The sequence below is a fragment of the Bos mutus genome, chromosome 6 (genome assembly GCF_027580195.1).
Source record: "Bos mutus isolate GX-2022 chromosome 6, NWIPB_WYAK_1.1, whole genome shotgun sequence".
Classification (NCBI taxonomy): Eukaryota; Metazoa; Chordata; class Mammalia; order Artiodactyla; family Bovidae; genus Bos; species Bos mutus.
Window position 1 is genome coordinate 19071771 of NC_091622.1, and position 12645 is coordinate 19084415.

Sequence of the window (12645 nt, forward strand, 5' to 3'; positions counted from 1 at the left end):
CAGCTTTTTCACTTACCTCTTTCACTTTCATTGAGAGGCTCTTTAGTTCTTCTTTGCTTTATGCTATAAGGGTGGTGTCATCTGCATATCTGGGGTTATTGATGCTTCTCCTGGCAATCTTGATTCCAGCTTCTGCTTCATCCAGCCTGGCATTTCGTATGATGTACTCTGCATATAAGTTAAATAAGCAGGGTGACAATATACAGCCTTGACATACTCCTTTTCCTATTTGGAACCAGTCTGTTGTTCCATGTCCAGTTCTAACTGTTGCTTCTTGACCTCCATACACATTTCTCAGGAGGCAGGTAAGCTGGTCTGGTATTCCTTCCCATCTCTTTAAGAATTTTCCAGTTTGTTGTGATCCACACAGTCAAAGGCTTTGGCATAGTCAATAAAGCAGAAGCAGATATTTTCTGGAACTCTCTTGCTTTTTCGATGATCCAGCAGCTGTTGGCAATTTGATCTCTGGTTCCTCTGCCTTTTCTAAATCCAGCTTGAACATCTGGAAGTTCAAAGTTCACGTACTGTTGAGGCCTGGCTTGGAGAATTTTGAGCGTTACTTTCCTAGCATGGGAGATGAGTGCAGTTGTGTGGCAGTATGAACATTCTTTGTCATTGCCTTTCTTTGGGATTGGAATGAAAGTTGGCCTTTTCCAGTCCTGTGGCCACTGCTGCATTTTCCAAATTTGCTGGCATATTGAATTCAGCACTTTTACAGCATCATCTTTTAGGATTTGAAATAGCTCAACTGGAATTCCATCACTTCCACTAGCTTTGTTCAGTGATGCTTCCTAAGGCCCACTTGACTTCACATTCCAGGATGTCTGGCTCTAGATGAGTGATCATACCATTATGGTTATCTGGGTCATTAAAATCTTTTTTGTATAGATATTTTGTGTATTCTTGTCACCTCTTCTTAACCTCTTCTGCTTCTGTTACGTCCATACCATTTCTGTCCTTTATTGTGCCATCTTTACATGAAGTCTTCCCTTGGTATCTCTAATTTTCTTGAAGAGATCTCTAGTCTTTCCCATTCTATTGTTTTCCTCTATTTCTTTGCATTGATCACTGAGGAAGGCGTTCTTATCTCTCCTTGCTATTCTTTAGAACTCTTCATTCAGATGGTTAAATTTTTCCTGTTCCCTTGGCTTTTGCTTCTCTTCTTTTCTCAGCTATTTGTAAGGCCTCCCCAGACAACCATTTTGCTTTTTTGCATTTCTTTTTCTTGGGGGTCGTTTTGATCACCACCTCCTGTACAATGTTACAAACTTATGTCCATAGTTCTTCAGACACTCTGTCTATCAGATCTAATCCCTTGAATCTATTTCTCACTTCCACTGTAAATTGTAAGGGATTTGATTTAGAGCATACCTGAATGGTCTAGTGGTTTTCCCTACTTTCTTCAATTTAAGTCTGAATTTGGCAGTAAGGAGTTCATGATCTGAGCCACAATCAGCTCCTGGTCTTGTTTTTGCTGACTGTTTAGAGCTTCTCCATCTTCGGCTGCAAGGAATATAATCATTCTGATCTCAGAATTGACCATCTGGTGATGTCCTGGTGTAGAGTCATCTCTTGTGTTGTTGGAAGAGGGTGTTTGCTATGACCAGTGCATTCTCTTGGCAAAACTGTTAACCTTTGCCCTGCTTCATTTTGCACTCCAAAACCAAACTTGCCTGTTACTCCATGTGTCTGTTGACTTCATACTTTTATATTCCAGTCCCCTATGATGAAAACGACATCTTTTTTTCATATTAGTTCTAGAAGATCTTGTATTTCTTCATAGAGCTCTTTGACTTCAGCTTCTTCAGCATTGGTGGTTGGGACATAGACTTGGATTACTGTGATATTGAGTGGTTTGCCTTTGAAATGAACAGAGATCATTCTGTCATTTTTAGATTGTACCCAACTACTGCATTTCTGACTCTTCTGTTGACTATGAGGGCTACTCCATTTCTTCTAAGGGATTCTTGCCTACAGTAGTAGATACAATGTTTATCTGAATTAAATTTGCCAATTCTAGTCCACTTTAGTTCACTGATTCCTAAAATGTCAGTGTTCACTCTTGCTATCTCCTGTTTGACCACTTCTAATTTACCTCGATTCGTGGACCCAACATTCTAGGTTCCTATGCAGTATTGTTCTTTACAAACATTGGACTTTACTTTCACCAGAAGACACATCCACAACTGGGTGTTGTTTCTGCTTTGGCTCAGCCTCTTCATTCCTTCTGGAGCTGTTTCTCCACTCTTCTCCAGTAGCATTTTGGGCACCTACCTACCTGGGGAGTTCATCTTTCAGTAGTATATCTTTTTCCCTTTTCATACCATTCATGGTGTTCTCAAGGTAAGAATGCTGAAGTGGTTTGCCATTCTCTTCTCCAATGGACCACATTTTGTCAGAACTCTCCACCATGACTCGTCCATCTTGGGTGGCCCTACACAGCATGGCTCATAGTTTCTTTGAGTTAAACAAGGCTGTGATCCATATGATCAACAAGGGAAACAAAAATCAAAGGAAAAAGGAAAAGGAAGAAAGGGAAAATATCATTTGGATGTGTGAGACAAAAAAAATCTGATATTGAGCTGTAAACAAAGCCAACAATGGAGCAGAAGTTGCCTTGACTTCTGTTGTGCTGACGTATCTTGTGACTTTGGGAAGTATTTATTTTTCTTGTCATTTCTATTCAAACTGTGTACTTTAAAACATTAAAATTATTTTCCTTTCCTTTATTCCTCTGGGATTTTGTTAGAATCACATATGACAGTAAAACAGAAGAGACAAAGAAGAATTTATCATTGTACATGAAAATATTAACATATCTTTTTTTTTCATATACCCCTTGAGTGGCCCATATACCATTAAAAATTACCAAACCCACTGAGAGAAAAGGGACTAAGAATGGAGGCCAAGAGTAGAAATGAAATTTTCACTGTACTGTCTTCATATTCATTCATCTGCTTTGGTTCCTTAACTGTGGAAATGACAGAGGACATTGTCTCTCATCTGACTACTCTCTGGATTCTACATAAAAATTATCACAAAGTTTATTATTTATATATAAACATCATAATTACTTTTTTGTATAAATGTTTTTTATAGTGATAACTTTTAAAGACATTTTTAAAAACCACCTTTCCTCTTTCAACTTACGCAAAATTTGAAAGAATACCCTATTAATAAAGGATAAAAGAAAATAGCATTTAACTCTTACCAGAACCAATTTCCTTCCTGTTTGCCCAAAAGTCCTTTCTACCTCCTCCATTGGCAATAAGGCAGCTTAACCAGTACCTAGCATAATACCTGACACACAGTAGGTATTCAGAAAATATTTGTTGAATAAATGGATCTGTTATTCGGCAGATATTAGAGAAAATGCTATGAACTAGACACTGTTCTGGGACAAAGTCCTTACTTTTATGGAGCATACGGTATATTGGGAGAGATGGATGAGTAGGTAACATATATGAAATAATTAGAAATTTGGACACTTACTGAATATTTAATTATATTAGGTATTATTGTTAATATATTGAATGTTTTAGTCATCCTATGGTTATATTTTTTAAGTCATTTTATTTCAGAGATACATATTTATGTGCTAAATGATATATGGGATTTATATCAAGATGATAATTGTAGTTGAGAGGCTTGAGTAGGAGGAATAAATGAAATAAATTGTCTATGAGTTATGATTGTTCAAGCTGGGTGTTGGATACCTACAGGCTGATTATACTCATGTATGTCTATTTTCATATTTTTAGATATTTTTCTTAATGAAAAGGTAAAGAGAAAGAGAATAGGAAGAGATGAAATGGAGACAGAAAACATTGACAACAGAAAAGTTAAATGAGAAAACACGTTGAGTTAGTGCACTACAATTATCTATATGTCTTCTTACATAAAATGAAGCAATTAAAAATGTTTTTTAATATGAAATTTTTATACTATCACATTTCTTAATCCCCAAGGATTAGTTCCAAGAATAGAAGACTAATGTATACCATAGCATGGATCCTGAATATCCCAAACACCATTAGGATAGTTATCTCTAAAAAAAATGGACCAGAAAGCTTAGACCATATAATATCTGTTTTTGTAAATTCTCATTTTTTTTCTTAAAGCATAATTAACCATATTTCAGTATATAACATGCTAGACTAAGACCCTGGAAGTACCTGTCCTGCTCCTTATTTGTCACAGGTACCTTTGATAAGGGTGTAAGATGATTACTGACCTTGTGTTCACCTTCTTGGTTTTGCCCTCCGGCTGATTTTTGTTTCTGTGAGTGAAATAAGAAAGTAAAGTAGCCACTGCCTAATTGTTATTAGATGTTAATACTGTGAAAACTGGTTTCACACCTTATATAGCCCTCTTTTTTGTTTCAGTATTAATAAGGTATAATTGACACAGAAGAATTGTATATATTAAATGTGTACAACTTGATGTTTTGATATATATACATTATTAAGTGATCACCAAAATCAAGCTAATTAACGTATCTATCACTTCACATAGTTACCATTTTTTTCTTAGCAAATTTCAAGTATACCATGCAGTACTGTTATACTTGCTGTATATAGTAACTGTAGTCACTATGATGTACATTAGATCTCCAGAATTTATTCATCTTGCACAGCTTAAACTTTGTACCCTTTGACCAACATCTGCCCATCTCCTCCCGCTGATCCCCTCACTCCTGGCAACCACCGTTCTACCTCTGCTTCTGTGAGCTTGCCTCTTTTTAATTCCACATGTAAGTGAAATCATACAGTATTTCTACCTCTTTCCTACTAATGCTTGTCACAACTGTTATGTTTCTAATTGGGATCACTGAGTTGTACAATTAAAATGATCTGGACATTAATTAGTGACCCCAGAAATCTCAAGGGTCAGGACAAGACCTTGAGTTATATTTGACCCAAGGCAACCCTATTCTCTAGATGGAGAAATCACCTATATTTTGTTCATATTAGATTTCTCAGTTTGACTTTCACCAGGAAGTTGGTCAATTCATGACCATTATCAAGTCCCCGCTATGAACTTAAAGCTCACAAGGCCAGACTTTCACATCAAGGAACTTAATTATCTGCAATGCGCTCCTTGCAGAATCTCGTAGGAGCCTGGTTTTCTTAAATTCCTGCTATACTTAAATTCCTTAAATTCCTGCTATACTTAAATTCCTTAAATTCCTACTATACGTTCTACTACAGAGATTCCTAGGATACTCAGTGAGAAACAACATAGTCCTGCTCTAGTCCTGTCACACCTTTTACCTGTTCTCAGCTGTGATTTCTTGGCCTTGGTTAACCTGCACTACTCTGTGGCAGATCAAAAATCCTTCTTCTCCACTCACTGTCCTCCTACAGTAGAACTTGATTTCCTTGGACAAACACGCCAGCCTCTTATTGCAAGCTAAGATGCAAGATAGAGAGAGAAAACAAGATGAGTGGCACACACAAGAGCCTGCCATTTTCAGACTGGGCTGATTTGAAGTGTGCCTACCCTAGAAACGAATACCGCTGCCAGATCCCACTAACCAGAAGAACGATAAAAATGCAAGAGCTTTGCCTCTCCACACGGGAGTACATCCCACAAGAAATGCAGCTGCCACTGCTCTCGTAATTCCCAAAATTCTATCCCAGAAAATACTACATTCTGCCATCTCCACGTATGATGTTGTCTTCTTCTTATTGTTGTTCAGTCACTAAGTTATGTCCGACTCTTTGTGACTTCATGGACTGCAGCATGCCAGGCTTCCCTGTCCTTCACTATCTCCTGGAGTTTGCTCGGACTCATGTCCCTTGAGTCAGTGATGCCATCCAACTGTCTCATCCTCTGTCACCCTGTTCTGCCCTCAGTCTTTCCCAGCCTCAGGGTCTTTTCCAAGATCTACACTGATTGTGCAAGTTTGAGGAGCCCCATTGTCTCCACACAAGACTTGGTCTTGCAAATTCCAGCCCCACAACATGGCAGCCTCTTTTAGTACAAAGTGACTTGCTCTCCACACTGGACTATACGTACAAGAATTACAGTTTGAGGTCCCAAACAAACATGAACAGCAAATGAATCTCGTTATCTAATAAAGCTGCCATCAATCTGGTTACACAATAAAATCACATTGGATTCTAGGTGAATAAAACAAAAATGATACTGGAGCTTCATCCCGAGAAACTCTACTTCTTACTGATCTAGAGTGGGCCTGGGTATCACTGTTTACTAAAAGCACCTAGATGATTCTGATGGCTTCATAGCACTGGTCCAATATGATATATTGCCACTTCTACCAAGGATATTGTTCAGTAAGTCTAGGTTTGTGATTTCTGCTTGAAGTCAGGCCTCTCCCAGAGTTTCAGTTGCAGTCTACACCAGGGCCTTCACACCGAAGCCGGTGCCAGACAGAGAGCAGAAGATGGATGAAACCTGAACTCTGTATGCCTGGTTCTCCTCTGTTCCACCATGTGTCTTCTCCATAAGTGACGTGGCTGTTTTCACACAGTGAATTAATTCATAGCCCTTTCTTTCCTCCCTAACCTGTCCAGCCATAGCCTCAAAGATTGGTATAACGCCTGTGGCCATCACACCTGGGTTCTCATTCCCTCCAGGTATCACTAATGAAAGAGGAGTGGGGAGAAGACAACAGCTCCCCCTCCAAACCTCTGTTAAATACAGAAGTACCTTGAACTTCTGCTTGTATAATAGCAATACTGCTGAATATTGTTACTGTCTCCTCCACTGTAAGTGCTGCAAAAACTGCAACAGTGCCTGGTACTTTGTGGGTGTTCAGTGAAATGTTTGATTGATACATAAATGAAGGAACGAATGAATAGATGGAGAAGAGCTGTTTCTATCACAGAAGTGGAAAGATGCTGTCATGGCTTCACTGTTAGGGCCCAGTATGTTACATGGATCATTGGAACAATAAGCAGAGGACTGGGGGAGCAGAACTCATAATCTTAACCTGAAAAGTCAACACTTGCTATTTTTCTTAAGCACAGGCTTGCCTCTTTTCAAGGCACCTAAACGTGCGCCATCTCCTTGTTGCTCCATTTCTGCTTTTCTTCTTAGACCTCCCACATTGCAGCAGTCTGCTTGTTATAAAATGCTCAGTTCTGCTTGCTTTGCCTTTACCAGTTTCCAGCTCAATAGTAACCTACTTGTTATGTCCCTCCTCTTAAAATAACAGTGGGGACTTTCCAGCTCTACAGCAGAGTTTCAGAGCGATTAGTTAAATGTACAGTAAGTCCTGTCTTACTCATTTTCTGACTTCTACAGTGTTTTGAAAGTACTGAACGCTAAGACTGCTTATCCACAAGACCTTTTGAGTAATGGTATGTTTATTTTAGAATTTCGACCTAAATGGTAATTGTATCACTGTATGTGGGAGAATGAAGCCAAGGTGTTTCAGTAATCATATAGTACCAGGGGCTTGCTGCCTGCAACGACTCAGGGCAGATGAGTCTGGTGCCTCTGTTCTGAAGGACTGGGGTTCAAGGATAAATAAGCAGGAAGAACAGGATGAAGATCAGCTCTCTTTGCACTCTAGCTCACATGATACCTTTTGGATCAAGGGGTACTGTTTCTCTTCAACTACTTAAATACTTAACTACTATTAAGGAGACTCTCAGTGGCTCTGGAAGAGTTTAGGGTTTGAAAGGTACATGGCCTTTGAATCTCTTAAGGCTCTACAGAAATGGAAAAGATAAGTGGGGTCAGCAATACTGAGGTCCATTTCTGTGAGTTGTTCTGAAAATTGCTAAGATCCAAATCCAGCAACATCTGTTTTACCTACTTACCAATACCTTTATCCTTTGGGCTTAAGATAGTATTTTTGAAAATATTGTCCACAGACCTGCTTTAGAATCATCTAATGGTATTTGTTTAAAAACAACAACAACAACAACAAAAACACATTTCTGAGCCCTGGATCTATTGCTTATTAGCAGAATCTCTGAGTGAGGCCTTGAAGTTACCCTGACCAAACCACTCAGCTGATTCTCTTGAACCATAAAGTCAAGACTGCTGGCTTGAGATTCCACCAATATTAAGCTTCAGATAAGCTTCAAATACTCCCAAGAAACAACAGCATTGTGAGCAAGTATTAGTCATTTTTCTTGAAGGATCTGAGATCAGCTTATAATAAAGTAATTGAGAAGAACGTGAGGACACAAACACCCAAGGAGGAGGAACAGGACACCACATACAGATAGAGAGAGAATGCCAGAGAGCCCAAGAAAACCTTCTCTACTTCACTCTTTTTCCCTCAGTTATTTGTCCTGTATCATAGTTTAGTTCAGATCAATAGGCGTATATTGAGTCCCTGCCATGTCCAGGGCATTAGAGATAAAAATATACGGGGACTAGAGTAGTCGCCAGTCCAGGTTCGATGCACAATACTGGATGCTTGGGGCTGGTGCACTGGGACGACCCAGAGGGATGGTACGGGGAGGGAGGAGGGAAGAGGGTTCGGGATGGGGAACACTTGTATACCTGTGGCAGATTCATGTTGATATTTGGCAAAACCAATACAATATTGTAAAGTTAAAAAATAAAATAAAATTTAAAAAAATATATACGGGAACTTCCCGGGCAGTCCAATGGTTAAGACTCTGCGCTTCCATGGCAGGGGGCACAGGTTCGATCCCTAGTCAGGGAACTAAGATTCTGCATGCCATACAGTGTGGCCAAAACAAATAAACATAAACAACACTGTCACTGTCCTAGAGGAGTTTACAGTTTGCTAGAGAAGCAGACTCTTAAATAGGCAATTTACATTGCTGTAAGCCAAAGATAAAGTCTTGCACAAAAAGCCTGGGGGCTGAGAAGAGGGCCTCCTAATGCAAACTTGGCTCCTAGACAAGGAATTGCCTGAGTAGGGAAATAAGTAGAAATTAGGCAGGTGGGAGGGGGTTTGTTTTCAGGAGAAACTAAAACCCAGGAGTTGGTGGGAGTTGGAGCCTGTTTCCAACCAACAGTGTACAACAAAAAAGACTCTTGAGTCCTAAAGTGATCCCTATCAGGGGACTGATTACAGTCCACAACTCAAGTACAAGGAGTAGAGAAAGATAATCCACGATCCTGGATACATAGACATGGGCAAGCCAGGGAGTGTGTATGTCTTGATAATTTTTCAAAGCCCTGCTTTGTTAGGCATCTAGAAGACTTCTTAGAGCAGTCCTTCCTATTTATTCCAAGTTTATAGTCTCGAACTGTTCATTGCAGTTGCTCCAAAAACATGTTAGAACCAGTTTATGGGCCCTCCCTTCCCTGGTAGCTCAGCAGTAAAGAATCCACCTGCCAGTGAAGGAGACATGGGTTCTATCCCTCATCCAGAAGATCCCCTGGAGAAAGGAATTGCAATGCACTCCAGTATTCTTGCCTGGGAAATCCCATGGACAGAGGAGCCTGGAGGGCTGTAGTCCATAGGGTCACAGAAGAGTCGGACATGACTTAGCAACTAAACAACATTGGCCCTCTCTGGGATATTGTGCACATAATTGCAATAACTAATATGTTGAAAATACTATAAAAATTGTTCAAAATATAGATGAGAATGTTTTGGCAATCACTGGAAAGATATAGGAAAAATAGGAATGTTAATGATTTCTGGGGGTGGGGGACTAAGAAGAAATGTAAGAGGAGTTTAGGTCTCACTGCTTTTTACCCTTTTATATTGTTAGAACTGTTTACCATGTATATTTACTGCCTATTCAAACAAGTTTAAAAGAGAACTAAAGAGACACATTTATACCATAGCATGAATACGTTTGAAAGAGGGATTTAATTTATATTAAAAACTAAATTAATGATTCGTTGATAAAACAGTGACAGCAGTGATATCACCATTGTTTTGTCTGCTGCTGCTGCTGCTGCTAAGTCGCTTCAGTCGTGTCCGACTCTGTACAACCCCATAGACGGCAGCCCACCAGGCTCCCCCATCCCTGGGGTTCTCCAGGCAAGAACACTGGAGTGGGTTGCCATTTCCTTCTCCAATGCATGAAAGTGAAAAGTGAAAGTGAAGTTGCTCAGTCGTGTCCAACTCTTCGCGACCCCATGGACTGCAGCCCACCAGGCTCCTCTGTCCATGGGATTTTCCAAGCAAGAGTACTGGAGTGGGGCAGCTTGAGAAAAAAATGGGATTAGACAGATATCAATTTTGTGTATCCTTTATAAATTTGTCCTTTTTTTTTTTTTTTCAGTTTGCAGCTCATCTTGTGAAGATGAAATATCCAAGAATCTGTATTCTAGATGGTGGCATTAATAAAATCAAGCCCACAGGCCTCCTCACCGTTCCTTCTCCTCAAATATGAAGAACAAGAGCATCGCTGTTAAAAGGACAGAGTAGCTGCACCCCCCACAGCACACTGTCCACACCCTTGCCACTCTGACAGAGCCAGACTTCCAGATTGTTATGTCTTCATAAAGTTTTGTCATGAGACATTTATTTTTTAAAATGCATGACCCAAATGTTCAGCTATCCAGGAATCAAACTTGACTGTACATGTATTGCTGAAAGAATTTTCTTAATGGTGAAATCCGACCATGTATTTTTACCACATCAACACAAAGCCAGAAGAATTCAATTGACGAGGCAGGTTTAGCATTATCAAGAAATCTTGCTGCACTGAAAAGGCTGTCTTCCCACAACACTGAACAGATAGTCCTAACAGCGGTATTCTTTAGGAATATAGACTGAATGTGGGCTGAAATCATTCTCCCATGATAAAGAAAAGTGAAAAGCTATTCACCATACATTCCTTATAAGTACATGTTACATTTGGTATCTCATTTTTGGCCCAGACATGTGTGTGTGTGTGTTTAGAGGGAGCATTATTTAGCCTATTGGAGAAAGTAATAACAGTTCTAAAAAAATGACAGTCAGAAACTATTCATATTATATAGAATATTGTTCAGCTTCTGTAGCTGAGACACTAAAAATAAGAGTGACTTAGACAAAATAAAACTTTATTTTTCTCTCATGTAACACCCTACAGAGTCAATGTAGGGCTAGTGTATTGAATTCATGGTTATTAAGAACTCAGGTGTCTTTTTTCATTGATCTACCACCCTCAACACGGTTTCTATCCCATAGATCAAGATGGCTGTTCAACTCCCACTATCACATCCGCAGTTTGGAAGGAAGGGAATCTCAGAGGAGGGAGGAGGAAAAAGAAGAGAAGGTAAAAATAGGGAGGAAAAAGAGAAGGGAGGGCATGTTCCTTCTCTTTAAGGGCACAAACCAGAAGTTGCACATGTTCCTTCTGCATACATACTATTAGCCAGAACTTAGGCATGTGGCCACAATTAGCTATCAAGAAAACATGAAATATAGTTTTGACTGGGCAGTCATTTACCCAGCTAAAGTTTTTATTACTGTTTAGGAAGAGGAGAACACATTGAAGGACAGCTGGCAGCCTCTGCCACATAATCCTAAAAATCAGACATTTCATTGAATCTAAGATATATCACAATTTTATGCACCATGAAGAAAGAAAAATGCAGCCAAATAAACTGTGACACCCTATCAATTATAAGATTCATTTCCATTTCAGAAATGTGAAAAAATATGCATATTAGAATTATTAAAATACAGTATGTCTTTTTGACTTTTCAATTTTGTTTTAACTACAACATGTTCTTTTTTATCTTTAACTTGTATTTCTCTTTTCAGTATTAGGACTACATAAGTAGAATATTTCAATAAGAACCTCAGTCCAACTTTCCAGACTATGGTTTTATGACTGCAGTTTGTTTTGGGGTTTTTTGTCATCTATATTTTTTATTCAGATATAATTTATATACCTTAAAATTCACCCTTTTAGAATGTATAATTCATGTTTTTTAGTAGATTCACAAACCTGTGCAATAATCACTGTTAATTTCAGAACATTTTCAAAACCCAAAGAAGAAATCCTCTACCTATAAGCAGGCATTCCCCATTGACCCCCTTCCAAGATCTTTAATTTGATTTTTATGTATGGAGTGAGATAAGTAGCCAACTTCATTCTTGCACGTAGATGTCAAGTTCTCCCAGCAGCTGTGTTGGGTTTTTTGCTCAATTAAATTATATTCAGTCATTCACCAAATAAAATACTACTCCTTGCAAGACACTGACATAATCAATGGTTGTATCATTCTGTGATCTCCAGAGAATATACAAAGAAAAATGTGAGAATTAATGAGAAAAGAAAATTTTACCATGATTCCTCTAACATCATTTACCATCATCTACCCTGGTTAAGAAAATAAGTCGTCCTATCCATTCCTTCAGCCTTTGATGACTTATTTGACTGCATAATCAGTGTAGCACTGATGATTGTTTGGGAGAAGTGCTTCGGAGTCTTAACTTTGCCTTCCTGAAAAAGCAGAGAAAGATGGAGGAGCAGAGATGTGAACTGAATAGGGTGGTAGGTAGTGAGAGAGGGTGAAGACCTGAGTTGTGAGGGTGGCTGTGTGAGAACATAATAGTGGCCAGCCTCCGTTACAACTTTGCCTTTGTTCTTTCTTAAAATGATACATTTAGGCTTATTTTGAAAAACTTGGAAGTTTTTTTAAAACATTCAAATTATGAATAATATTTAATATTCTCAACAGTAAAATAAGCAAGCATACAATCCCTGCCATATCTACATACAGGGTATGTTTTTC

At 38.9% G+C, this 12645-nt stretch overlaps 1 protein-coding gene across 3 annotated transcripts in view; it reads left to right on the forward strand.

The window, feature by feature from the left end:
• Positions 1-12088, forward strand: part of TBCK (TBC1 domain containing kinase) — a 209617-nt gene extending 197529 nt beyond the window's left edge. For all 3 annotated transcript variants that reach the window (XM_070372045.1, XM_005887304.3, XM_070372047.1), the window contains one exon: positions 10197-12088. In XM_070372045.1, coding sequence (XP_070228146.1) covers positions 10197-10307 — 111 coding nt within the window. In that variant the 3' untranslated portion in view covers positions 10308-12088. The remainder of the gene's footprint in view (positions 1-10196) is intronic.
• The last annotated feature ends 557 nt before the right edge of the window (positions 12089-12645 follow it).